General features: G+C 44.0%; 4 protein-coding genes across 5 annotated transcripts; 2 read left to right on the plus strand and 2 right to left on the minus strand.

Annotated features, from left to right (window-relative positions):
* Positions 1 to 10: 10 nt before the first annotated feature.
* Positions 11 to 3055, plus strand: LOC111610631 (bypass of stop codon protein 1-like; the record flags this gene model as incomplete). The annotated part of the gene is made up of 3 exons (XM_023345345.1): positions 11 to 67; positions 314 to 429; positions 3034 to 3055. Coding segments are annotated over 3 exons (195 nt in total), but the record flags the coding sequence as incomplete, so codon positions are not given.
* A 356-nt stretch (positions 3056 to 3411) lies between these two features.
* On the minus strand, positions 3412 to 4632 carry cdca5 (cell division cycle associated 5). Its single transcript, XM_005813369.3, has one exon. The coding sequence runs from the start codon at positions 4607 to 4609 to the stop codon at positions 3815 to 3817; it is 795 nt and encodes a 264-aa protein (XP_005813426.2). The 5' UTR covers positions 4610 to 4632; the 3' UTR covers positions 3412 to 3814.
* Positions 4633 to 4743: 111 nt separating this feature from the next.
* On the plus strand, positions 4744 to 13331 carry psmb2 (proteasome subunit beta 2). Its single transcript, XM_005813362.2, has 6 exons — positions 4744 to 4957; positions 6321 to 6443; positions 6515 to 6585; positions 12344 to 12506; positions 12990 to 13039; positions 13149 to 13331. Exons 1-6 carry the CDS (start codon positions 4867 to 4869, stop codon positions 13248 to 13250), a joined length of 600 nt encoding a protein of 199 aa, XP_005813419.1. The 5' UTR covers positions 4744 to 4866; the 3' UTR covers positions 13251 to 13331.
* Positions 13332 to 15211: 1880 nt separating this feature from the next.
* On the minus strand, positions 15212 to 23399 carry tfap2e (transcription factor AP-2 epsilon). 2 transcript variants are annotated; one of them, XM_023344459.1, is made up of 7 exons: positions 23043 to 23399; positions 21570 to 22013; positions 20469 to 20523; positions 18903 to 19128; positions 17437 to 17555; positions 16602 to 16740; positions 15212 to 15943 (listed from the first exon to the last, which is right to left on the minus strand). In XM_023344459.1, exons 1-7 carry the CDS (start codon positions 23070 to 23072, stop codon positions 15688 to 15690), a joined length of 1269 nt encoding a protein of 422 aa, XP_023200227.1. In that variant the 5' UTR covers positions 23073 to 23399; the 3' UTR covers positions 15212 to 15687. The 2 variants fall into 2 exon arrangements, with proteins under 2 accessions (XP_023200227.1, XP_023200228.1); XM_023344460.1 differs by lacking the exon at positions 23043 to 23399 and adding an exon at positions 22517 to 22992.
* Positions 23400 to 23767: the final 368 nt, after the last annotated feature.

Raw genomic sequence — 23767 nt, forward strand, 5'->3', positions numbered from 1 at the left:
TACACCATCTACTTCTACATCATCTAGTTCTACATCATCTAGTTCTACATCATCTACTTCTACATCATCTAGTTCTACACCATCTACTTCTACATCATCTAGTTCTACATAATCTACTTCTACACCATCTAGTTCTACATCATCTACTTCTACATCATCTACTTCTACACCATCTACTTCTACACCATCTAGTTCTACATAATCTACTTCTACACCATCTAGTTCTACATCATCTACTTCTACATCATCTACTTCTACATCATCTAGTTCTACATCATCTACTTCTACATCATCTAGTTCTACATCATCTAGTTCTACATCATCTAGTTCTACACCATCTAGTTCTACATCATCTACTTCTACATCATCTACTTCTACACCATCTACTTCTACACCATCTACTTCTACATCATCTAGTTCTACACCATCTACTTCTACATCATCTAGTTCTACATCATCTACTTCTACATCATCTAGTTCTACATCATCTAGTTCTACATCATCTTCTTCTACACCATCTACTTCTACATCATCTAGTTCTACATCATCTACTTCTACATCATCTAGTTCTACATCATCTACTTCTACACCATCTACTTCTACATCATCTAGTTCTACACAATCTACTTCTACACCATCTACTTCTACATCATCTAGTTCTACATCATCTACTTCTACATCATCTAGTTCTACATCATCTACTTCTACATCATCTACTTCTACATCATCTAGTTCTACATCATCTAGTTCTACATCATCTACTTCTACATCATCTACTTCTACATCATCTAGTTCTACATCATCTAGTTCTACATCATCTACTTCTACATCATCTTGTTCTACATCATCTTGTTCTACATCATCTTGTTCTACATCATCTAGTTCTACATCATCTACTTCTACATCATCTTGTTCTACATCATCTACTTCTACATCATCTTGTTCTACATCATCTACTTCTACATCATCTACTTCTACATCATCTAGTTCTACATCATCTACTTCTACACCATCTAGTTCTACATCATCTAGTTCTACATCATGTAGTTCTACATCATCTAGTTCTACATCATCTACTTCTACATCATCTACTTCTACATCATCTAGTTCTACATCATCTACTTCTACATCATCTAGTTCTACATCATCTACTTCTACATCATCTAGTTCTACATCATCTAGTTCTACATCATCTAGTTCTACATCATGTAGTTCTACATCATCTAGTTCTACATCATCTAGTTCTACATCATCTACTTCTACATCATCTACTTCTACATCATCTAGTTCTACATCATCTACTTCTACATCATCTACTTCTACATCATCTAGTTCTACATCATCTACTTCTACACCATCTAGTTCTACATCATCTAGTTCTACATCATGTAGTTCTACATCATCTAGTTCTACATCATCTAGTTCTACATCATCTACTTCTACATCATCTACTTCTACATCATCTACTTCTACATCATCTACTTCTACACCATCTAGTTCTACATCATGTAGTTCTACATCATGTAGTTCTACATCATCTAGTTCTACATCATCTAGTTCTACATCATCTAGTTCTACATCATCTACTTCTACATCATCTAGTTCTACATCATGTAGTTCTACATCATCTAGTTCTACATCATCTACTTCTACACCATCTACTTCTACACCATCTAGTTCTACATCATCTACTTCTACACCATCTAGTTCTACATCATCTAGTTCTACATCATCTAGTTCTACATCATCTTGTTCTACATCATGTAGTTCTACATCATCTAGTTCTACATCATCTTGTTCTACATCATCTAGTCCTACATCATCTAGTTCTACATCATCTTCTTCTACATCATCTAGTTCTACATCATCTACTTCTACATCATCTACTTCTACACCATCTAGTTCTACATCATCTAGTTCTACACCATCTACTTCTACACCATCTAGTTCTACATCATCTACTTCTACACCATCTAGTTCTACATCATCTAGTTCTACATCATCTACTTCTACACCATCTAGTTCTACATCATCTACTTCTACACCATCTAGTTCTACACCATCTAGTTCTACATCATCTAGTTCTACATCATCTAGTTCTACATCATCTACTTCTACATCATCTACTTCTACATCATCTAGTTCTACATCATCTAGTTCTACATCATCTACTTCTACATCATCTTGTTCTACATCATCTTGTTCTACATCATCTACTTCTACATCATCTTGTTCTACATCATCTTGTTCTACATCATCTTGTTCTACATCATCTAGTTCTACATCATCTAGTTCTACATTCTTTCACTGCCTTTAAGCTGCTCGTTTATGAATCACTGAACAGATTAAAAATGTTTTGCTGCTGCTGGATCGACCTGCTGGTTCTGGTTCTGCTCTGCATCCAGAACCAAACATGGAGAAGCAACATTCAGCTTCTATGCACCACAGATCTGGAACAAACTTCCAGAAAACTGAAAAACAGCCAAAACCCTGAGCTCCTTTAAATATAGACTAAAAACCAGTTGCTTTGATTAGCAATAACTGGGACATTGATCAATATATTTGATCATTTGATGAAATATAAACTGTATGAAGTTTTTCTCATGTGAATCACTTTGAACTGCCTTGTTACTGAAGGCTTCTGTACTAATAAACTCGACTGATCAATAATCCATAAATGTCCCAGGTTAATGTCTGTTAATCTGGGGATAATCCCTGTTTTTTCCAGATGTTTATTCATAACTTCCTTTAGATTCTGTTGTGTTTTTGCAATAAAAACACATTTGATTTGGATTGATTTACTAATGATCTTATTTCAGTTTTAATCTTCACCTTGTCCTCATTTTATGGTTATTATCTGCTTCATTAAACAAACAGGAAATAATCGGGTAATCCTGCTGCGTTCAGTGACTAATGAAGCTAATTAAATGAGCCAAGCCTCACGCTCCACTTGGACAATAAAGCACAGGAAACATTAAGCCTTAAAAATTTTACAGTTCTTCTCTGATTATTACATAAGTTTGTCACCTGCAGGTGTTTTCTCCACGTCCTCTGAATCAAAATATCTGAGGATTTATGTTTATTAATATTTTGGTGATGCATCATTGAAGCTTTCAGTGAAACGTTTAACCACTCACACTTATGACTGAGACAATTAATCGGATTGATTATTAAAATAATCAACTAGTTTAGTAATCAATCATCAGCTGGAGTATGCAAACAAAAACAGGAATTAGCCAAAGGAATATCTTCAGAGCAGCAATTAAGACAAAAATGTATAAAATATATGAACATTTTGAGTTTAAAATGAAGAAAATCCCTTTATAAATCTCCTTTACCCAGAACTAAAGAAAACTTTATTTACACAAATAAAAACAGTAAAGAATGAATGAATGACACAGAACTGCTGTGTTCAGATTTTCTTCATTCTGGATTTATTCAGACAGAAAATCCAGACAAGAGTCCAAGAATAAGATGTTTAATAAAAGCGTCTCCTGGATAATCTGTAATTCCACCTTCATAATCCTAAAGTACTGAAGGAGAGCCAGAATCTTTCAGAACCTCCTAAAAAATGGCGGCAGTATTTACATAGTCCATATCCCAGCAGTCTGGTTCTGGTTCTGGTTCGGATAGAAACTAAATGAAGGAAGAACCTGGAGAATAAACTGTTATTGAGAACAGAACCGGAAGCTGCAGTTCGGTCCATTCAGTTAGAAAGATCATCCGGTGTTTCTATAACTATAAACTAACAGCTTTACACAGAAAGCCCCGCAGTCTGATCAGCCCAGGTGTTGTGAATCTGTCCGTCCCCCGGTCACTCCACCACCAGCTCGAACTGCTCTGCCTCCCGGAACTCCGCGTTCATCTGGGCCGCCAGGACCTCCAGCTCCTCGGTGTTGATCTGCTGCACCTTCCGCTTCTTCCGCTTCTCCTTCACCACCGCTACCCCGGGGATGTTCGGGTCCGGTTTGGGTCCGCATTCATCGGCCTCTAGCATAGACGCGAATGACCCAGAAACCTCCAGAGAGGACCGGGAGAGCTCCACCCGGCTCCGGACCACCTCCGGGGTGCTGAGCCTCTCGAAGCCGAACAAAGTCTCTCTGTGCCCGGGGCTGTGGAGCGAGCTGTCGCTGAGCCTGCTGTAGGAGCGGCGGACCTTCTGGGTCCAGACCGAGTCCTGTGGATCTGCGGGCTGAGAGGCGGCCGGGGGAGAGGAGGCCAGGATGGGGGACGGTACGGGGGGCCGCGGCTGCTTCCTCCTCCCGGCTGAGGAGGACGGGCCACTGGGTGTGGGTTCGAGGGCCTGCTGCCTCTTCTTCCCGGCTGAAGTGGGAGTCCGGCGGTTCGAGCCGGGTTCCGGGGTTGCGCCCTTTGTTTCCTTGAGGTTCTGAGACCTCCTAGGGGTGTTCTCCTTGTTGTTCCCGGACAGAACGGTGGTTTTCCTGGGGGCGATCTTCCTCACAGTGATGGACCGCTTCACTCCCAGCGCCATCTTGGTCTCGCTATCCTGCAGAACTCCAGGGGAACCAAACCGAGGAGAACGTCTCCGCTGCGAGCCTTGGAGGTGGTTCGCCTCCACCATTACGGTGCGGGGGGTCCCTTCGCTCATCCCGCGCTCTGTCCCAGTGAGATTTCGGTTAATATTCCTGATAATCTGATCACAATTCCGCTCAGTGAAACGAACACAACAGCGATCCGTTTAAAATTACCCGCCCTTTGTTTCTGGTCACGTCTTGATGACGCACTCAGGCTGCGACAGTTAAACTCCAGCTAACTTTTGCTGTGTAATCCGAACAGGAGAAGCTCCATTACTGCTTCATCTTCTCTGTTTTCCTCTAATAATTCACATTTCGCCCGTTTGACATCATGGAATATTTAATCGGGATTCAGGGACCGGATTATGTGCTCGTCGCTGCTGATAATGTTGCTGCCAGCAGCATTATTCAGATGAAACACGGTATGCTACCTCGTTAGCTTAGCTTAGCATCTGCTCTGCCGGTGGATTTAGGTCTTGTTTCGGTCTTTGTTTACATTTTAATGCTCTTATTATAAAATATAACTGGAGTCTTAAGGTTTTATTGTTGTTATGTAATTTACGGGAGAGTTTTATTATACTTAATGGGGAAAAATTGAGGAAAAATTGCGCTAACGGCGTTGTTAACATTAAATTTATTAACTGTTATTGTGCTTTTTAATTTTATCCTCCACACTCTCCTGGCTCTTAATATTTAATCATATTTGAAGGTGATTTTTGCTACATTTACCCCGGCCTGGCCTGTAGGTTTAACGCTAACATGATGAAAGTGAAAGTCGTGGCTTCTTCTCTCATCCTGGTAGCAACTTGATCTGTTTCTGTTGAAAACAACCAAGCTGTTTATGAAAAAAGCCCAGAACTTTTCCTGATTATTCCTCTATCAGAGACTCAGACCACCTGATCATAACAGGTTGATAACAGTCAGTAATAACTCAGTTTAAAACCACATAATAATAATAATAATGCAGCTTTCACTGAGGTGAAGAACTGCTGAGGGGAAAACAAGACAGTCAACATTCTCTCGTTTATATTCATGTTTTCTGTTTAAATCAGGACTGAACACATAAATGTTCTCTGGAAATTAACTTTTTTTAATTTCATGTCTTCATAAAGTAGCTTTTATTTGCTGAAATTTGCATCACTCTATTTTAAACGTTAATTTAAAGCAGACATAAAATCCGCAGAAGAACCCATGTGAGTTATGTAGTGCACATTTTTTGCTCAGGTCCCTTTTGAAAATGAGATCTAGATCTCAACGGGGTTTACCTGATTAAATAAAGGAATATGAATATGAGCTGCCTTTAATAAATCTATGCATTAGAATGAGTCAAGTCGAGATTATCAGTTTAATAATTGAATAAAAATTGATAAAGATTAATAGTTGGACCAAAGCAACATGGAGATTAAACTCCCTGTAAGTTTTGAGGTAGTTTTCATGTAAATAGGATTGTCTCACTGCATGTCCTCCGTTCCTTACAGGTTAACACCAGTATAACCAGCTTGTTAGTCAGTCTATCTGCAGTCAGTTGCTTGTAGAAGAGTCGGCTGCTGTTAATTTAGTTTTCACATCACGACTCTGAAATATTTCCAAACAGCCACATTGTCTCTCTGATATCTGAAGGAAAGTGAAATGCATTTCTGCAGTGTTTAGCAACAGGTGGGGGAGGGATAATTACTGCAGAAATGGTGCGACAGAAACATTTCCTGGTTTTCCAGCCTTGGTGTTCCCTAATAGGTTCTGGTTCTGATTAACCTGAGCCCAAACGGTCGCTCTGCTGTCTCGCAGACTACGACAAGATGTTCAAGCTGAGTGAGAAGATCCTGCTGCTGTGCGTGGGCGAGGCGGGAGACACGGTCCAGTTCGCCGAGTACATCCAGAAAAACGTCCAGCTCTACAAGATGAGGAACGGTACGCCGCCGCCGTCTCCTGTCCTCAGCTCAGATCCGCTGCTGGTGCTTCATCCTCCTTCTGATTTCCAGGTTATGAACTGAGTCCGTCAGCAGCAGCAAACTTCACCCGGAAGAACCTGGCAGACTATCTACGGAGCCGGGTAAGCAGTTGACGACTACGGTCACCCAGCAGCCCAACGCAACCGAATCTGACCTTTCACCCTAAGAAAAATTAAACTAAATCGTATCCGATAGTTTTCAAAGCATCTGCAGTCTGAATGCTCATACTGCATTTTACCTGACTTCTACATCATCAAGTGAGACTCTACTGGTTTTCTTAAGTTTAGGTTCAGTTCAATACTGAATGCTGTTGATCACAAAGGGGGAAAAGGGATTTTATTTAAATCAAGAGCAAAACAAATGACAGACTATTGGTTATTCAAAAAATCTGCAAACAGAAAAAACATTAGTAGAACAGCTTCTATTTCACACCAAACAGAAACACACATTTTCAGAAGTTGGAATCCACAGCAGTTCCCACTTTAAGTCTTCACCAACAGGTTCTGTGTTAATGGCAGAGATTCAGCATCAATATGAAATCATCCAGAACAGTCAACATGTAGAGTCAAAAAATATTTAACACTCAGTTGGTCTTAAAGCAGTTATAAATTTAAATGACCAAAACAAATGTTTTTTACCTTTAGCTACGCGTTCAATCTTATATTTAAAGGAAAATCCACAACAATAAATCTACTGAAGAAATGATTTTTCCTTTTTAATATCCTGGTTTTCATTCTCTGCAGCTTTAATAATTAGAAATAAAGACTGTAAGTATATAATACATGTGGACCAGATGTATGGAAGTGCAGCCATGTTCTGTTCTGATGATGAGGCGAGTAGCGGCGTCTCCATCGGGTCTGAAGGCTTCATCAGGTTAGCTTCAACGTTTTCATCTTCTAAACGCAGAAAACCAACAAATCAAACATTTTCTAACGGAAACACAGAACTGAGACGAATCAGACAAATCTCCACATCCAGAACCTTCTCTGGACCGAGTTCTGTTCTCCGGTAGGGCTGGGCCACAAATCGACTTCATCCATCAGCGACGATTAATGAACTGGTCAGACTAACTAGCAGAGCCACTGATGACTGCAGATAAGTAGTTTTCCTGGAAAGGTGAGTTGTTTCTCTGCCATTAGCACATTTAGCAGCATGTGCATTAGGATGATTGACAGCGCTAAGCCCCGCCTCCTGGTTCTGATTGGTTGTTTTCGGTCAGGAGCGTTGCATTTCTTCAGACAGCAACAGCAGCTCATAGAGGATTGATCTTTTCACAGATTATCTGACTCATAACAAACTGTAACAACATGATGACAGATTTAACAGATATGGAAAACAGATTTTTGTAAAAGTTTTAACACATCGACATCAAATTATCACCATTAGCTGGACTTTTATTAATAAACAACTGAGTCTATTTGGAAGAAAACCAGACAGCCTGAGCTGCTCACATCAGACTCTGATAACTAGAAGCTTTTTTCCTCATTAAACCATTTTCCTCATAATTTTGGTTAAATTGTTTATTCCACTAATATTAAGTTTATATTCTCAAAATGAAACAGTTTCTGAAGGCTGGCCCAGATACTCCAACTCACAGAAAGGATGGCTGAAACAATAAACTCTTTTTGAAACTATTTTCTCTCATTAGTAACTTGAGTGGGGGAAAAAAGTTGCTTAAAGTCGGATCTGGTGTGAAACATTTTATTTTTAAGCCTGTCGTCTTCCCTAATGTCCGACCCGTCAGAACCTCGGACCAACAGGAAGTTCAGGAGTGGTTTAATCGTCTGGGTATCAGAGTTTGTGCCGGCAGACGAATCATTTCACACGTTTTAATCAGACAAAGTGTTGCAGGAATCCAACAAACCAACAGTTTGTCACTCAGAACATGTTTCTGCAGCTAAATATGGGGTGCAAATGATTTGCTAATTATTTCATTTTACACAAAGTCCCAACTGTTGGTAAAAAGTGAGTTGTGCATAAAAAGTGTCACAGCAGAGGGAGGCTGGGTGGGAGGATGAACTCTGATCTGCTGCATGCGTCCGACTCGCCAGTTGATCCGTCCGCCTCACTGCCACTCGATTCTGTTGCTAATTTGTTGCGGCGGTGCAGCCGCGGCCTGTCACAATAGCAGAGGGTGAAAATAATTACAAAAAACAATTAGTGAGGCAGAGGAGGGAATGTGGGACACATGGAGGAGGGGCTGCCTGGTGAGGAGGAGGAGGAGGTCCCAGGGGGCGCAGCAGACAACAACACACACACACACACACAGGCGCTGTGTGTGTGTGTGTGTGTGGGAGAGGCTCACAGGGACCTGTAAGATCAGGATCAGTTTGTTCAGTCAAGGCTGAGCGTGTTGTGCAGGATATCATTGATATTCATGCTGCTGTGCCTCACGGTGATGAAGATGCTCGTTACGCTGCAGCGTCTCAGGAGTGGAGACAAACCGAAGCTTCTCCGCTGCTTCCCACACCTTCCTCCAGCTATCCCCTCCTCTTCCTCCTCCTCCTCTTCCTCCTCCAGACTCTTCCTAATTATTGGCTTTAGAAACATGTTGAGTCTCTGGTCCAAGAAGGTCTCCAACTATTTTAATAGATTAATGAGGAATTATTTAGGTTTATTCCCTTTGATTAGCTTAAATAACCAGGATTTCATTAGATCCTATAGTAAATTAGAGTTTTTGTTAAATAGACCTGTTCAAGTTTTGGTCTTCAGAATACGGTATATGTCGTGGTGGCGGTGAGCATAGAGTAACGTAATAACATTAGAGCCGGGGGAGGTAAGACCTGTGAGAGCGGCGGCACAATCCAGGACATTTACGGGAAAATAATAATACAGGAGTACGGCGGGAACGGGGGTAAAAAACGGGTGTGGGCCTGTCACAGTTACAAATGTTGCTGGACAATAAATTGTTCCAGAAGTTATTGGAATAAATAATATTGTTGTTTTGACATTAATAGTAATATAATTGGATAATAATGCAAGTACACATTCTCAAACACCAATAAACTCTAATTTCTAATGAAGATTTAACATTGGTACTGAGAGACATTTTAAATATCCAATACAAATAAACAAAACAGAAACAAAAAATAAAATTAGTTATGAAGTCTCTGTAACCAAAATGGCTAGTTGAGAGTTTAAAAATCCTTTTAAGTTTATTAGCAGCTTTCTGTTGCTTTTAAAATGTGATTATTATTTATTTCATTTTTTTATCAATGATTCTTCCTCCTCCGTGCCGCTGAGTTGAACATCGGCTTCATGTTGTTAAAGCTCCAGACTTTACTCCTGCAGGACACATTACAGATGAACCCCCACCGGGCCTCGGGAGGCTCCGGGCCGCAGAGAGGCGTAGTTAGCTCCAGTCAGAGCCGGGCGGCGGCGCCTCGCTCTGCCGCCCAGATAAACAACTCGGCTAACCTCTGGAGGGCTGCGCATGCGCTCAGAGAGCAGAGGCCGAGTGGCGGGAACCACCTGAGGTCTCGGCCGCACCTCGGGAAGCTAAGCGCGGTAGAAACGGAGTGGTTCGGACTTTGCTCAGGTTCTGGTTCTGATAAAGCAGAAATCCGGTTCTGGTTCTGATAAAGCAGAACCAGAGTGTCTTCAGCAGCTGGTCCCTCGTTGATCCAGCCCCGGCCCATATGGGTTGGTGAAATATTCGCCATAACAGGCCCGCAACGGGCGCAAATAATTAGAGGCGCCATATTGCAGGCAGCGCCTCGGCTCCGGCGCAGATGAACTATTAATTCAGCAGATCGAGGAGGAATGGCGGTAAAAAAGAGCGGGGCCTCCGGGCGGACGGCGAGGACGAGCGTTTCAGCTGGAGAGTTTCAGATGATTAACTGAAGCTGGTTAATAACGGCTCGGCTCGGACCGACCCGGCTCGGCTCGGCTCGACCCGGTGGCCTTTAATGGCCGCCGGTCAGAAGTAGTGACCGTTCTGTAGCGGCAGCCTCACTCTGTAGGTGTGTTCATCTCGAATGGACCGGACCGCTCAGCAGCAGACATTTTTTATTCATAGGATCCGAGAGAGACATTAAAGAGGTTCTGTTTCTCTTCCAGAACTTTCATGTTCAGATGGATTATATCTGATCTGGTTCAGGTTCTGGTTCTGACTCATGTTCATGAGGCTGTTTAACTACAACAGAACTGACCAACAGTCACTGTTGACCAGAGACGTGTTGGAGAAACCTGAGGTTCAGTTTGAAGTCAGAATTTCAAGAATTAATGACATTTATTGTTATTTTGATTTCATAAGTAGAAATTGTGACTTTAAAACTCATAATTATGACTTGTAATCTTTAATCTTTATTTTTATTCTCAATTATTGACTTTAATCTCAAAATTATGACTAAAACTTGGAATTATAACTTTTTGTAATTGTGATTTTTATTCTCATTATTATGACTTTAAAACTGATAATTATGACAAATTCTCATAATATCAGAGTAAATGTGTGGGAAATATCCACAGACCGAGTTCTCGTTCACCTGACCCGTTCTGTGGAATAGAACCTCCACAGAGTAACAGTAGTTTATCGTCCTGGTTCTGGTTCTGGTTCTGCAGCGCCTTACGGCCTGGCTGTTGAACCGGGTCGGGACAAGTGTGTTCTAGCATGGTTCGGTTCTGTAGCGCAGCCTCACTCTGCAGGTGTGTTCAGGTGAGACGTTGGTGTCACCCTGTGGGGGGGAGGTGTCGGGTTAACAAGGTGCTGGTTCCCTCTGAGCCGGGTCTGCTGGTTCTGCTGCCAAGTGTTATTGTTAGTGTAGCCGGAGAGACGGCTGCCAGCTGGGGGGTTCACGCCCTCACACACACACACACACACACACACACACACACACACACACACACACACACCTGGGGATCGGTGTGTGTGTTGGAGACACTCTGAGCTCCGCAGAGATCCGGAGGGTCCACCTGGAGTTCTGAGGCGGTTCTGACTGCAGCGACCCGTCCTGCTGCTCCGTTTAACCAGAACCTCTCCCGATGAGGAAGACGAGGAAGAGGAGATGTAATTTAAAAACAGAAACGGGAGGGGGAGGGGGGACGAGTTCAGAAGTTTTAATGAGCGCTGGCGTTTCTCCAGGGCTCAGGGTGACGAAGAGGAGGAGGAAGAGGAGGGGGTGACGGAGGAGCAACAGGGGTGCTGACTCCCAGCAGATGTCACACTGCCCCCCCCCCCATCCCTCCTGCCCTCTGACCCCTCCCACCTCATAAAACAATTTACTGTTTACTGGGAACTCAGCCAATCAGGAAGCAGGAAAACCGCCATCATCACCTCAGCTTCCTGTGGATCCATCAGTGGAGGAGGAAGATCATCTTCATCGTCAAAGAAAACACTCTGATGATCCAAACTTCAAAATACAAAAAAACGCTGCAACCACAGAAAACAAGCAAAATAGAAAATACAGCAAATTACAAGAACAGCAAATATGAAACCTTTCTCCACCAAACAGAAGTCCTCCAAACCACTAGGGGGAGTCTGGAGTCGCTAATATTACTTAGGTAAATGTCCTAAGTTCTGTAATATTGGAAACGACTGCGTCAAAAAGGACTGGGTAGAGTTAAGAGCTAGCAACCTCTACTTCCTGTTAGCAACCTCTACTTCCTGTTAGCTGCAGCTATGCGTAGCGTCAACATCTCATGAAACATCTTTACAGCCTGGATAATTCGTTCCAAACCAATAGAGACCCTGGAGCCAGAAAGCCCAGTCAGACCCTGACGTCTGACCCGGTTCTGGTCCAGTTCTGTGAATGTTCAGACACCAACATGACCTCAGTTTATTCCTCTGCTATTTAAGTGGAGTTATTATTGTTCTCCACCACATCCAGAACCCTAATCCTGGTGTCCGTCCTCCTGCAGACTCCGTACCACGTCAACCTGCTGCTGGCTGGACACGACGAGTCCGACGGGCCGGGCCTCTTCTACATGGACTACATGGCTTCGCTGGCCAAGGCGCCGTTCGCTGCCCACGGATACGGAGCGTTCCTGACCCTGTCCATCCTGGACCGGTACTACAGACCAGGTAGGAGCAGAGAGACGCCGTCTTCCTGATGGACGCTCAGCATCGAGAACAACAGGCTGAGCTTCAGCGTTTATTATTTTTACTGTAATAAAAAATAATTTAAGGGAATAAAAGTAAATGTGAGAGCAACAGAACCTCCAACGTCCACAAAACGTTTAAAGTAATAAATGAATTAAATCATTGAAGGTCTGGTTCTGTAATGTTTGGACTGAGCCGTTCAGTGGAAGTCGTTTCTGTTTCTTCCTGTTGTCCTGACCTTTGACCCGGTGGGGGAACCGCCTGTCCGGACCTCACTGCTCCGGCTTCTCTTAAATAAACTGTCTGCATGTGGCTTTGGACCCGACTGGGTCTGCCTGGTACTTGGATGTTCTGTTGAAATCAACCCTGACTGGTACCAGCTTCGTTACGGGGCGGTTCTGACCCGGCGGGGCTGAGAACGTATCGGGGTGTGGTTCTGTTAAAGAAAGTTCTGTTGTGCTGCAGACCTGAGCCGGGACGAGGCCGTGGAGCTGCTGAGGAAATGTGTTGAAGAGGTGAGTCTTCCTCCAGCCTGAGCATCTCTGGAGTCGTTTGGACCAGAGTTAGCCGGTTCTGTTAGCATGATGCTAACTGCTCTTCCTCTTGCTCCTCTTCCTCCTCCAGCTGAACAAACGCTTCATCCTCAACCTTCCCTCCTTCAACGTCCGTCTGATCGATAAAGATGGAATCCACGACATGGAGAAGATCACGCTGACCGCCAAGTGATCCACCCAGAACCCAGATCCAGTTTTATACCGATGACCTTTTGTTCTGTTTCTGTTCCAATAAAAATCCCCAGACACACCAGCTCCTCCTCTTTCTATCTGAGATCGACTCGTCAGCCTGGCTGCATGTCTGATCCGGTTTGGGTTCTGGTTCTGACCCAGTTCATGAGGCTAAATAACCACAACAGATGTAAATAACCGTCATTGTTGACCTGAGATGTTAGAGAAATCTGAGGTTCAGTGAACGCAGCATGGAAGAACAAATAAAATAAATCATAGTTGAGTTTTGAAATAATTCCATTAATAAAATTAGTAATTAGTACTTTTATCCCAGGTTATGACTTAAAAATGTAAAATTGACTCATTGAAATAGATTTTTATTTTCATAATTATGACTGCAGAAAATGATTTATTCTGAGTTATGATTCAGAATTATCACTGTGAAGTTACGACTTAATTATGAACTCAAACTTATTTCTAGTCTCTAAATAAAGACTTATTGAGTTTTAAATTTTTTCCCTGCTCAGAATAAAACTGGTTTCCCGTGAAGCTCCGAACTGGACCTGGTTGCTACAGTCTGAACCAGTTTAACACCAGTAACTGGGCCCGAACCAGCCGAAGGTGTGTGTGTGTGTGAGAGAGAGAGAGAGAGAGAGTCGCAGCCAGGTGATTAATAAACATGAAACACAGCGGAATCTGACGGGAAGAGCAGCATATGTTTGCCTGCAGGCGCCGGGAGGCGGAGAGCGGCCCGCTGAGTGTCAGAACCAGGTGGGGGAGGGGCATGCGGCAGGTAGGAACAGGAGTGTGTTTATGTGTGTTTTCCCTGGAAAGCACTGATTGAAAGAGTCTCGTCTTGGTTAAATAAAGTGAGCCGGGGAGGTGGGAGACGAGCAGATGGGTGGAGGAGAGAGGCGTTCGGGTGAAGTTGCGGGGTGACGTCTCCACGGAGCTCCACGCTGGATCTTAAGGTAAAGGGAACAACACGGAGCCAAATGATCCGCTTTAAATGGACCCAGTAATTTAAACAGCAGGTTCTGGTTCCCCGATGGGAAGAACTGGACCACAGAGAACCTTCCAGAAGATTCCCGGGAACTTTAGCCTTTCAGGCGGCAACGAGATCTGGATCCGGAAGATCCGCTGAACTCCAGTAGGTATGAATGAAGAGGAAGTAGGCCTTTCAAAATTAAAGTTTTAATTAAGATCACATCCGACTGGACCAAATTAACATCCGTCATTTGTCTTGTTTTTAAATGCCGCTAGCTTAACTTGTCTGGAGTCGGACTGACATGTATTTATTTAATTAGCTTCACCAGCTCGGTGTTTTAAAATATTAAGCCTCCATGTAATAACGGCAGGTTGATTCTGTTAGCCGGTCCAACATTAGCGGCGTCTCCATAAGTTCTCCTTCCGCCAGTCAACACAGAACTTCCGCTTACATTTCACAATAAGAACATCTGTGGAGCTGAATGGGGCCATAAAGTTTGTTCTTGAAAAAAAATTGAAAAATAAAAAATTTAAAAACTGCAAAAAAAAAAAAAAGTAAACAAAAAAGTTTCCAAACTGAGAAAAATGAAACTTCTTGTCAGATTCAATGGTTTTTATTTTCAGTTTCAAAACTTTCAGATAATCGTTTTTCTATTCTATTTCAAACTTTTTTCAGTTTCAATTATTTTTTTTCTGTTTCAATTTTTGTTTCTTTGAACAAACTTTATGGCCCCAATGTAGCTCCATAGCCGGTAAATGTAATTTAAAAAATTAAATGTAATTTTTTTAAATTACATTTAAAAAAATCTGTTTTGGTTACTGAAATAATATGAAACTAACCTAAGTAGTTAAAAACAAATAAAAAATAAATATAAAATTATCTTTCTGTAGCCATAACTTCTGCTTCTGTTAGCCAATCAGTGTTGGGTTGTAGAAACGTCAATTTTGAGTCTGCAGAAGATTTAAACTCCTGAATGAACGAGTTCTTAATTCTTTAATAATATATTACATTTATGTTGTAATACAATAATAACAGTAACAATAATAATAATAAACACACACTGAAAGTACAAAATGATTTCTGTTACTTTAAGTTACGAACACCTGAAAATAAAAAATCTCCTGTAACTGAGAGGACTCCATTTCCCATGAGCACTTGCTGCAGCGGACTACAGATTGAACAGTTCCAGACTCCTGTAGATCCAGAACCGAGTCGGATATGGATTCAGAGCCTTCAGGTGGGAGTGGGCGTGTCTGAGTGGGTGGGAGGGGCTTGGAGAGTCCACAGAAACAGGAACAAACCAGAACCTCCCCACTGGGAGGTCAGAGGTCCATGCGGCGCCATCAGGTGTTCCTAAAGCACAGATATTGTTAGCCCCGCCCCTCAGTGGGAGGAGCCTGATGGCAGGTAGAGTCTGGTCCTGAGGGTGGAGGTGGCTCCGGGGCTCTCCTCATTTCCGGTGCTTCATCTCCTTGTCATGGTGGCTCTTCCCTCCTTCCTTGTCCAGCAGCTTGACGGCCTCCATCAGGTAGCTCTGGAAGGCCGACAGCGCCGCGCAGATGGCCGGCGTGCCGAAGCCGTGCGTCAGCAGGCTGAAGTGGGTGAGGCTGCCCTGGATGCCGGGCTCCAGGCAGGGCGCGGGCCGGCTGCCGCCCAGCGGGGAGCGGTCCTGGGTCATCAGGTCCACAAACTCCTTACAGATCTCCCTGCAGAGAGGAGAGAGGAGGTCACAGCAAACAGGAAGGTATGAACCATGATGGGTTTCCTCAAACTGCTGCTAACTAGAGATCTGACCCTGATGTAGAAAAGGTTCTGGTTCTGATTGCTCCTGAAGCCAAACCACTGAAATTTCCCATCAGTTAGCTGGAATGACTAAAATACCTGACGGTCTGTAGCACCATCAGGTATCTGGTAGAACTATCTGCTTGTTTGAACCAGAACTCCATCATCTGCTCCACCTCCAGCTGCTGTGGTTCTGACCCAAACCAACCTGTTCCCCTCCTGGCCTGTGGGGGCGCTGCACCAAGAACCACTGAAGGAAACGACACAAAAACCTCTGAAGACGCTGAGAGCAACTTCCTTCTTCACCAGATGGAAACAAGATGGAGGCGTCAGATTTTAGTGTTGGAGGATTTCTCTTTAGTCTTTGGCTGAAGACCAGGAGCCATTTCTGCTGCTAGCGCTAGGCTAGCATGTTAGCTTTGGTTGTATTTACCCAGAATGCCCTGGGTCGTATTTACTCAGGGCATTTATAATGTGGAATAACTGGAGCTTTGTGGAGAAATGTTGACCTGCTGCTGTGAAATCCTTCGCTCTGTCCTGTCAGGTCATGTGATCAGCTGACAGTCTGATGGTGGGACTCACTTGGTGGCCAGCAGCATGCTGCGTCTGGTCGGCAGCTGGTCCGGGTCGCTCTGCCTGCACAGGTACTCAGCTGTGGCTCTGGCAGGAAACTCCGTCTCACACACGTAGCCAAAGTCCCGGGCCAGGTGGACGGCCTCACCTGCAGGAGGAAGAGGAGGAAGAGTTAACCGAATCTGCAGCGGCGGGCTCCGCTACCTGAAAAGCGCTAATCCTAAAAACCAAATTATAAACATTAGCTATGCTAATGCTAACGCACTTTACCAACTTCAGTAAGTTAGTCAAACTGTTCAACTAAACTTTTATGAAACAGCAAAGTAAATCAGCTCTTCAGAACAATTTAAGATTCGTTTCTGTCTGAAAAATGAACCTCAGCAGGAAGAAGCAACAGATTCCTGCTCTGAATAAACCTGACTGGAAATGAAGTTTCTGGATGTTTTTCCAGATTCACACATTTATCCAGACCTGCAGATTTTTTATCCAAGCATCATTTTACATGTGATGGTGAACTATGAACATGAACTAGTTCTGAATCAATGAACTGAACTGGAGCAGAGGAATCCCAGTTCAACAGTATGAAGCTGGTTGAATGTGCTAGTTTGTCTCTCTCTCCTCTAACAGCTCTCTGCTGTGACACCACACACACACACACACTGTCGGTGTGTGTGTGTGTGTGTGTGTGTGTATACGCCTGCAGCTATCAGAGTCATCCCTGTTTGTTCATGTGTGCTGAAGCGGGGACAGCTTTCTGAGAGTTTCTGTCAGAGTGTATGCAGGTCACTGTGTGTGTGTGTGTGTGTGTGTGTGTGTGTGTGTGTGTGTGTGTGTGTGCGCCTACCCTCCACCAGAGATGTCAGCAGAGTGACGTTGGCGGCCTTGCGTCGCCCGGCAGGCAGGTTCAGCCCAATCTTCTCCAGACGCTCTCTCAGACAGCGGCCACCATTCTTCGACTTGGCCCTGAGGGACGACACTGAGCGCGCTCAGAACGGGGTGTGTGTGTGTGTGTGTGTGTGTGTGAGCCAAACAGAGAGAGGCTGAAATCTGTCTCATGTCAGCTCTGATAGTTTCTCTCTTCAAGCTTCTCTTTTATTTTCTTCAGCTTCTGTTTATATAATCTATAATTTAGCATTTTTACTAAAAAAAAAAAATCAGTTTCCCTTTTTGTTTTTTTTTATTTCTGGTTCTGCAGGAAAGAAGCTCATTTCTAGTTTTGCCCGGTCCATATAGTTCTGTATGTCCCTGTTTGCCTCACTCCTGGGTTTTGGTGATGTATTCCTCCTCCAGAACAAATAGATCCAGATTTCTGGACGGATCCGCGTTGATTCATCCGCCTGATGCTGCAGCTTCTGCTGCTGAACATTTCATTTATTTCTGTACTTTTACAGACATTCAGTATTTACTGTTTAGTATTTTATTTGTTGATTTATTTATCATTCAGTCGCCTGTCTTCATGGTGTTTTTAAATTGCTCCATTAATAAAATATTAAATCACTGAGAATTCAGTTTTTTTAGTTTTATTGATTGATTTTTCAGTTTGTGTGAAATCTTAATAGATCTGTCTGATTAGAGATTTAATTTCAGATTTCTGGGGGAGGATTTTACATCTTTGAAGCGTTTCAGAGCGCGGCGGCGCCGCTGTCCTCAGGCTGCTTCATTAAACTTCTTCGCTTGTGATTCAGTCCCATGACCCAGTTCTGGGGCCCGGTCGGAGCCGCAGGTTCCGTTAGCAGATCTGAGAGAAGAAAGCCTCATGGAGACGTGAGGAAGGAGAGGTCATGTGACGTGAAGCTGCTTAATTAAAGGAAGATTTACATCCAGATAAAATTCATAAATCATCTGAATTTCAGCTTCCTGCTGCAGGTTCTGCTCTGTCGGACCGGGACAGTCCAGGTTCTGCTTTCAGCTGCAGCTCATTTCAGCAAAATTAGTCAAAAATGTACAACAATAATCTGGATTATTAAACCTGTCAAGGGAAAAATGTGGGTACATTTTTCAAACTCATATTTTCTCCATGTTAATTATTTATTTAGAAGCATCAGAGTTTCACACTAAACATTTAGTTTCCTAGCTAAATATCTAAAACTAAATATTTAGTTTGAGGCTAAATAAATATCGCTGAAACATTAAGTCATTTTGGACCAATCCCCATTTAGATCTTTAAACTGCTTCAGCATGATGAGTTCAGGTAACCTGGGAAATCTCTGGTGAACAAAATAATTGATAAATAAACTTCCTGTTTGTTCCAGATTTAGCGGCTAACTTCTGAACATTGAGTCAGAATGATAAGCCCCGCCCCCAGCTCACCTGCGCAGGACTCCGCCCAGCAGCGACGCGTTGAGGCACTCAGGTGGAGACAGGCGGCGCTGCACCTCGCCCACCGTCACCTTGTACTTGGAGGTGGAGCTGAGCAGGGAGAGGCGACCCGGGACGGAGCAGAACACCTCGGCCGGGTTGGACACGGCGCCGACGCCCAGGCCCTCCTTCCCGATGGACAGCGCCGCCAGGGCGGAGCCGTTGAGCTTGGAGGGAACTGAGAGGACGGAGGTCAGAAAAACCTTTTTGTTTCATTTAAAAATGTTTCATTACTTTTATTAACTTCTTTTGGTTTTTTATTTCTTTCCTTTTTTATTTTAAGTTTTTTAAATGTATTTTTATATTTAATTTTTTTCATGAATTAATGTTTTTATTTCAATACTTTCTAAAATATATACCTTATTTTAAATAAATATTTCAACAGTTTTTTATATTTACTTTAAATAAAAAATGTTTTTTTTCATCATTTTAATTTGTTTTTATTATTAATTTGTTTTACAATTGTCTTGGGAATAATCTTCCTCTATGGAGACTGATGGATGTCAAATGGAGATGACCTTTGACCCTGGTTTTCCCGCCTGGCGTTGTGCTGACCTGATGATGACGAATCACTTCAGTCAAAATCAAAAATACTTTCTTGATCCCAAAGGGAAATAATTCTGGGTGTTTAGTTTTCATATCTTTATTTAATAAATTAGATTCTGTTTCTGTTCATTGAGGAAATTATTTTAAAATCTGGATCAGAAGATAAAACATTTAATCTGTTTAGTTTCTGATTTAAAGTCAAATCTTCTGATTTCTCAGCCGGTTCTTTCTGGTTCCGATGAAAACCCAGAAGTCCTTTCCGCTAAGCCACGCCCCCCGCCGTGCGACACGTCCAGGTGGGAACGAAACGCCTCCAGGTGTTTTTATCAGCTCCGTTTCTGAACCAGAGACAGAAACGCAACGAATCCAGAACCGGCAGAACTCCTCTTCTTACTCCCCTGCCCCGCCTCACCTGCCCCTCCTCACCTCCCCCTCCTCACCTGCCCCTCCTCACCTCCCCCTCCTCACCTGCCCCTCCTCACCTGCCCCTCCTCACCTCCCCCTCCTCACCTGCCCCCCCAGCAGCAGTTTGGGTTTTCTATTCGGCCTCAGTGTCGCTGACGGTGATTTTAGACCATCAGCCTCTGCAAATTTATCCACAACTCCCCTTTTATCACATTCCCTGCGCTTTTCTCCCCTACACACACACACACACACACACACACACACACACACACACACACACACACACACACACACATTCTCTCTCTCTCTCATATGACCATGAACAGTTCATTAAGAATCTGTGCCTTTGGGCTGCAGTCTGCAGCTCAGTATTAGAGACTTCTTGACTTCAAATGAAAAAGCAAAACAGAATTATTTATAGTGCGCGCGCGGATTTGTGTGTGTGTGTGTGTATGTGTGTTAGTGAGACTTGTGTTAGAGAGCCCTGAAACACAGAAATCCCCCCCAGCATGTTGAACACAATTATATCGGTGCACGCATGCGCAGAAGAGTCTTCTGTCCTCTTACCTTTTTTAATGACAGAGTGGTCCAGGATGCCCAGGGCGGATCCTTCCTCCATCCCCTTCACACACACACACACACACACACACACACACACACACACACACACACACACACACACACACACACACACACACACGGTTAGCGTCATCTACCCACGTGCTCGCTGTCTGAGGTCAAAGATCATCCTTCTCTGTTTCCGCCTCACTATAAAAAGTAAAATTTGATTCTGAAATTTAATTGATGTTGGAGCAAAAGTAATAATAAAAACAGTAATTTAAATATTTTTTAACAAATATTCAAATTGTATTTCTGCGCAACTTGAGAATAAATAATCAGAAGAAAAACTAAATATTTTTATGAGGTTTAATTACAATATTAAAGTAACATCGTGACTTTGACGTCATTAATCAAAGCTGCGTGTCAACACGGAGCGTGGAGCCGCGTGGGCATCGATTCGTCTCGCCGTGTTTCTGTTGCGGCTGCACCTGCTGCAGGAGGCCGACTGCGCCAAAAACAAAAAAACTGCACAAAGTGTCGTTCAGCTGCGCTGTGCGCCGCGGCGGGACGCGCCGCAGCTGCGAGCGGGACGTGATTTCCCAAAGAAAATGTTTTCATTTACGGCAAAAAAAAAAAAGAGAGAGTTGATCCACATTTATAGTCCAGATAAAATAACAATTTCAAGATGTTAGGAAATATTGTTTGTATTTTAAATATTATTTTAAACTGAAGCAAAATTTGATCTCGCATTATATAAAAATATTTTAGTTTTTCCGTTTTAAAGGCCTGAATGATTTTTCTAAAGGGCCTTAAGGATTTTAGGAAACTGAAATAAAATAAAATAAACATTATTATTACAAAAATAATAAAAACCAGAAACTGAATTAAACCGAAACAGAAAAATCTGCTGATAATAAAACATTTAAATCTTTTTTTTTCCACTCTAATTTTTGAAAAACAAAGTAAAAAAAAAAGTCCACGGGCCTTTTTAAATACAAAAATCAGGTAATTGTATTTTTTAAAAAATCTAAACAAATGATGCTTATATAATCTAAGAGTTGAGAATTAAAGTTCCGGTTTTGAAGCGGAGGTTGAGTAGCGGGTCACCTGCAGCTCCTCCAGGCCGTGGTGTCCCAGGTGCATCCCCAGAGCTCCGTCCCCCAGCGCCGCCGCGCCCTCCCCGAGCCCGTGCAGGAGCCGCGGCACGGCGGCGTACTCCCGCCGGGGGTCCAGGCTCAGCGCCCGGTGCGACTGCGACAGCAGGCCGCCGTCCTCCGAGCGGGACCTCTGGGAGTGCCAGGCCGCCTGCTGGTGCTGGTGCAGCGGGTTGATGGAGGGGTACGGCTCCGGCAGGTGCGAGTAGGCCGAGTCCTGGCTCTGGGAGTACGGCAGCGAGGACTGCGGGTAGGGCGGCGGGAAGTAGGGCGGCTGGAAGTCCGAGGCCGGCGTGTGGCAGAGCGGGGGAGCCGCGGAGTAGGCGGCCTGGTTCAGGGAGGAGAGCTGCGACAGGCGGCCGCTCGGAGAGGATCCGCTGAGTCCGTCCGCCCGCTCCTGGAGGAGAAACCCGCATGAGAAAACCCGCAAGAACCTAAACTAACGTTTACTCAAGCGGTGTAAGGAAATCAATATTAAATATTTAGACATCTTAATATTTTAAACATAAAGTTACTTTTAAAAGTGAATTAAATATTTTCCGGTTGAAGTGATGGTGGCAGCAGCAGCCTGTGGAGTCAGAGGTCAGAGGTCAGAGGTCAGGACAGCTAATGCACCGCTGCAGGGAGCGCGGGGGTGACCTGTGAACACGGTGCGTGGATAAACGCAACAGAAAGTGCATCCACTCATCCAGCCGCATCGGCTTTCTGCAGCTGGGTCAGGCGGGTCGATGCGGGTCGATGCTCCGCAGCCAAACCAGGCCAAACCAAACCCGGTCAGTCCGGAACAAGTTTCTCCTGACAGCCAACCTGGATCCAACCCGCAGAGCGCCGCCGCAAACTGCGCAATCTGGAGTTTAATTAAAGCCGCAGCCGCAGCCGCAGCCCCGCATCCTGACTCACCATGGCTGAGTATGTGTGGATCAACATCTGGACGCTCCGCGGACCCGGGGGGAGACTCGCTGAGCACGCGCAGGTTCCGGTGACGCTCAGGTGTGTCCAGGTGTGGCCCGCGCCCCTCAGCGCTCCATCAACTGAAAAGTGTCCGCTGCCGCTCGCCGTACACCTGTCCGGTTCCGAGCTGGAGAGGAAGCTGCTGCCGGAGACGCACGCGCGCACGGAACACACGCGGACTCGAGCGGCCGCTACTTATAGGGCGCGCGCGCTCCCGGCGGGAAGAGGGGAGGGATCGGCGGGTCTTAAAGGGACACTCCGGTCCAAACGGAACCGCTTCTTCCTTCAGTATTACTTTAAATGACTTTACGGAACGATTCACAAAATAAACACATTATGTAAAACATTGTCCCTAAAATACATTTTCAGAATAAAACTCCAGTTTTTCTGCAGATTTTATGATGGCAAATAAATCCCAAAATATTCGGAGAACCCGGCTGGACCCAGCGGAACCAGTCAGAGCAGCGGGGGTTACCTCGGCTTTGGTCCGGGACTTCCACAGCATCCTGCGGTCCGGGACGGTTCGGTGCGGTTCGGTGCGTGGCTGCAGCGCAGGGGTTAAAGTGAGGAAGAGGAGGAAGAGGAGGAGGAGACGGGCTGAAGGTGCAGAGAGGAGTGAGGTTGCTGGAGAGGAGCAGCAGGAGTTTGACTGGATGGGGGGGGAAACTTTTCAGCAGAGACCATCCCACAGCTTTACACCAGAACCGGTTCTGAAGGTCCAGTAGAACCTCTGAGGATTCTCCATGTTCCAGAAAGAACATCAAACATTAAGAAAACCAGAATTTTGTTCTGATCCAGAAGTTTTAAAGCAAATTCAGTAATAATGAGGTTAAAGGAACAGATGGATCCATCAATAAACGTCCAAAGGTTTAAACTTGAACCCGAGAACGAAAAACAAGATCAAAATTTAAAAAGTGAATCCAATTTTCTTCTGAAACCAGACTAAATAATTTAAATTTTAATAATTTTCAATGTGTAATTTAGTAAATTCTCCGGAGGTTCCGGTCCTGGACGGGATGGATCCTGAAGCAGCTGCAGGTTTCATGCTGCTGGTGAAACTGGAGCAGAAAAGTTCGGCCAGGAAATGATTCGAGTCTGGACCCATTTCTGACCGGTCCAGAACTCTGCTGGGTCTGGTTCGTCTGAGAGCTTCTATATTTTCTCTTTTCAAACTGCTCTGCACCAGGACCGGTTCGGCTG

This window comes from Xiphophorus maculatus, chromosome 13, assembly GCF_002775205.1.
Source record: "Xiphophorus maculatus strain JP 163 A chromosome 13, X_maculatus-5.0-male, whole genome shotgun sequence".
NCBI lineage: Eukaryota > Metazoa > Chordata > Actinopteri > Cyprinodontiformes > Poeciliidae > Xiphophorus > Xiphophorus maculatus.

What these genes read in the sequence shown, in the direction of transcription:
- cdca5 (XM_005813369.3), bottom strand. Translation starts at nt 4,609, where the DNA reads ATGAGCGAAGGGACCCCCCGCACCGTAATGGTGGAGGCGAACCACCTC.
- psmb2 (XM_005813362.2), top strand. Translation starts at nt 4,867, where the DNA reads ATGGAATATTTAATCGGGATTCAGGGACCGGATTATGTGCTCGTCGCT. An exon ending in CATTATTCAGATGAAACACG is followed by an intron (nt 4,958 to 6,320) that starts GTATGCTACCTC and finishes GCTGTCTCGCAG; the next exon opens with ACTACGACAAGATGTTCAAG. An exon ending in CAGACTATCTACGGAGCCGG is followed by an intron (nt 6,586 to 12,343) that starts GTAAGCAGTTGA and finishes GTCCTCCTGCAG; the next exon opens with ACTCCGTACCACGTCAACCT.
- tfap2e (XM_023344459.1), bottom strand. Translation starts at nt 23,072, where the DNA reads ATGCTGTGGAAGTCCCGGACCAAAGCCGAG. An exon ending in AGTCCCGGACCAAAGCCGAG is followed by an intron (nt 22,014 to 23,042) that starts GTAACCCCCGCT and finishes TTTCTCCTCCAG; the next exon opens with GAGCGGGCGGACGGACTCAG. An exon ending in CTGGGCGGAGTCCTGCGCAG is followed by an intron (nt 17,556 to 18,902) that starts GTGAGCTGGGGG and finishes GTCGTCCCTCAG; the next exon opens with GGCCAAGTCGAAGAATGGTG.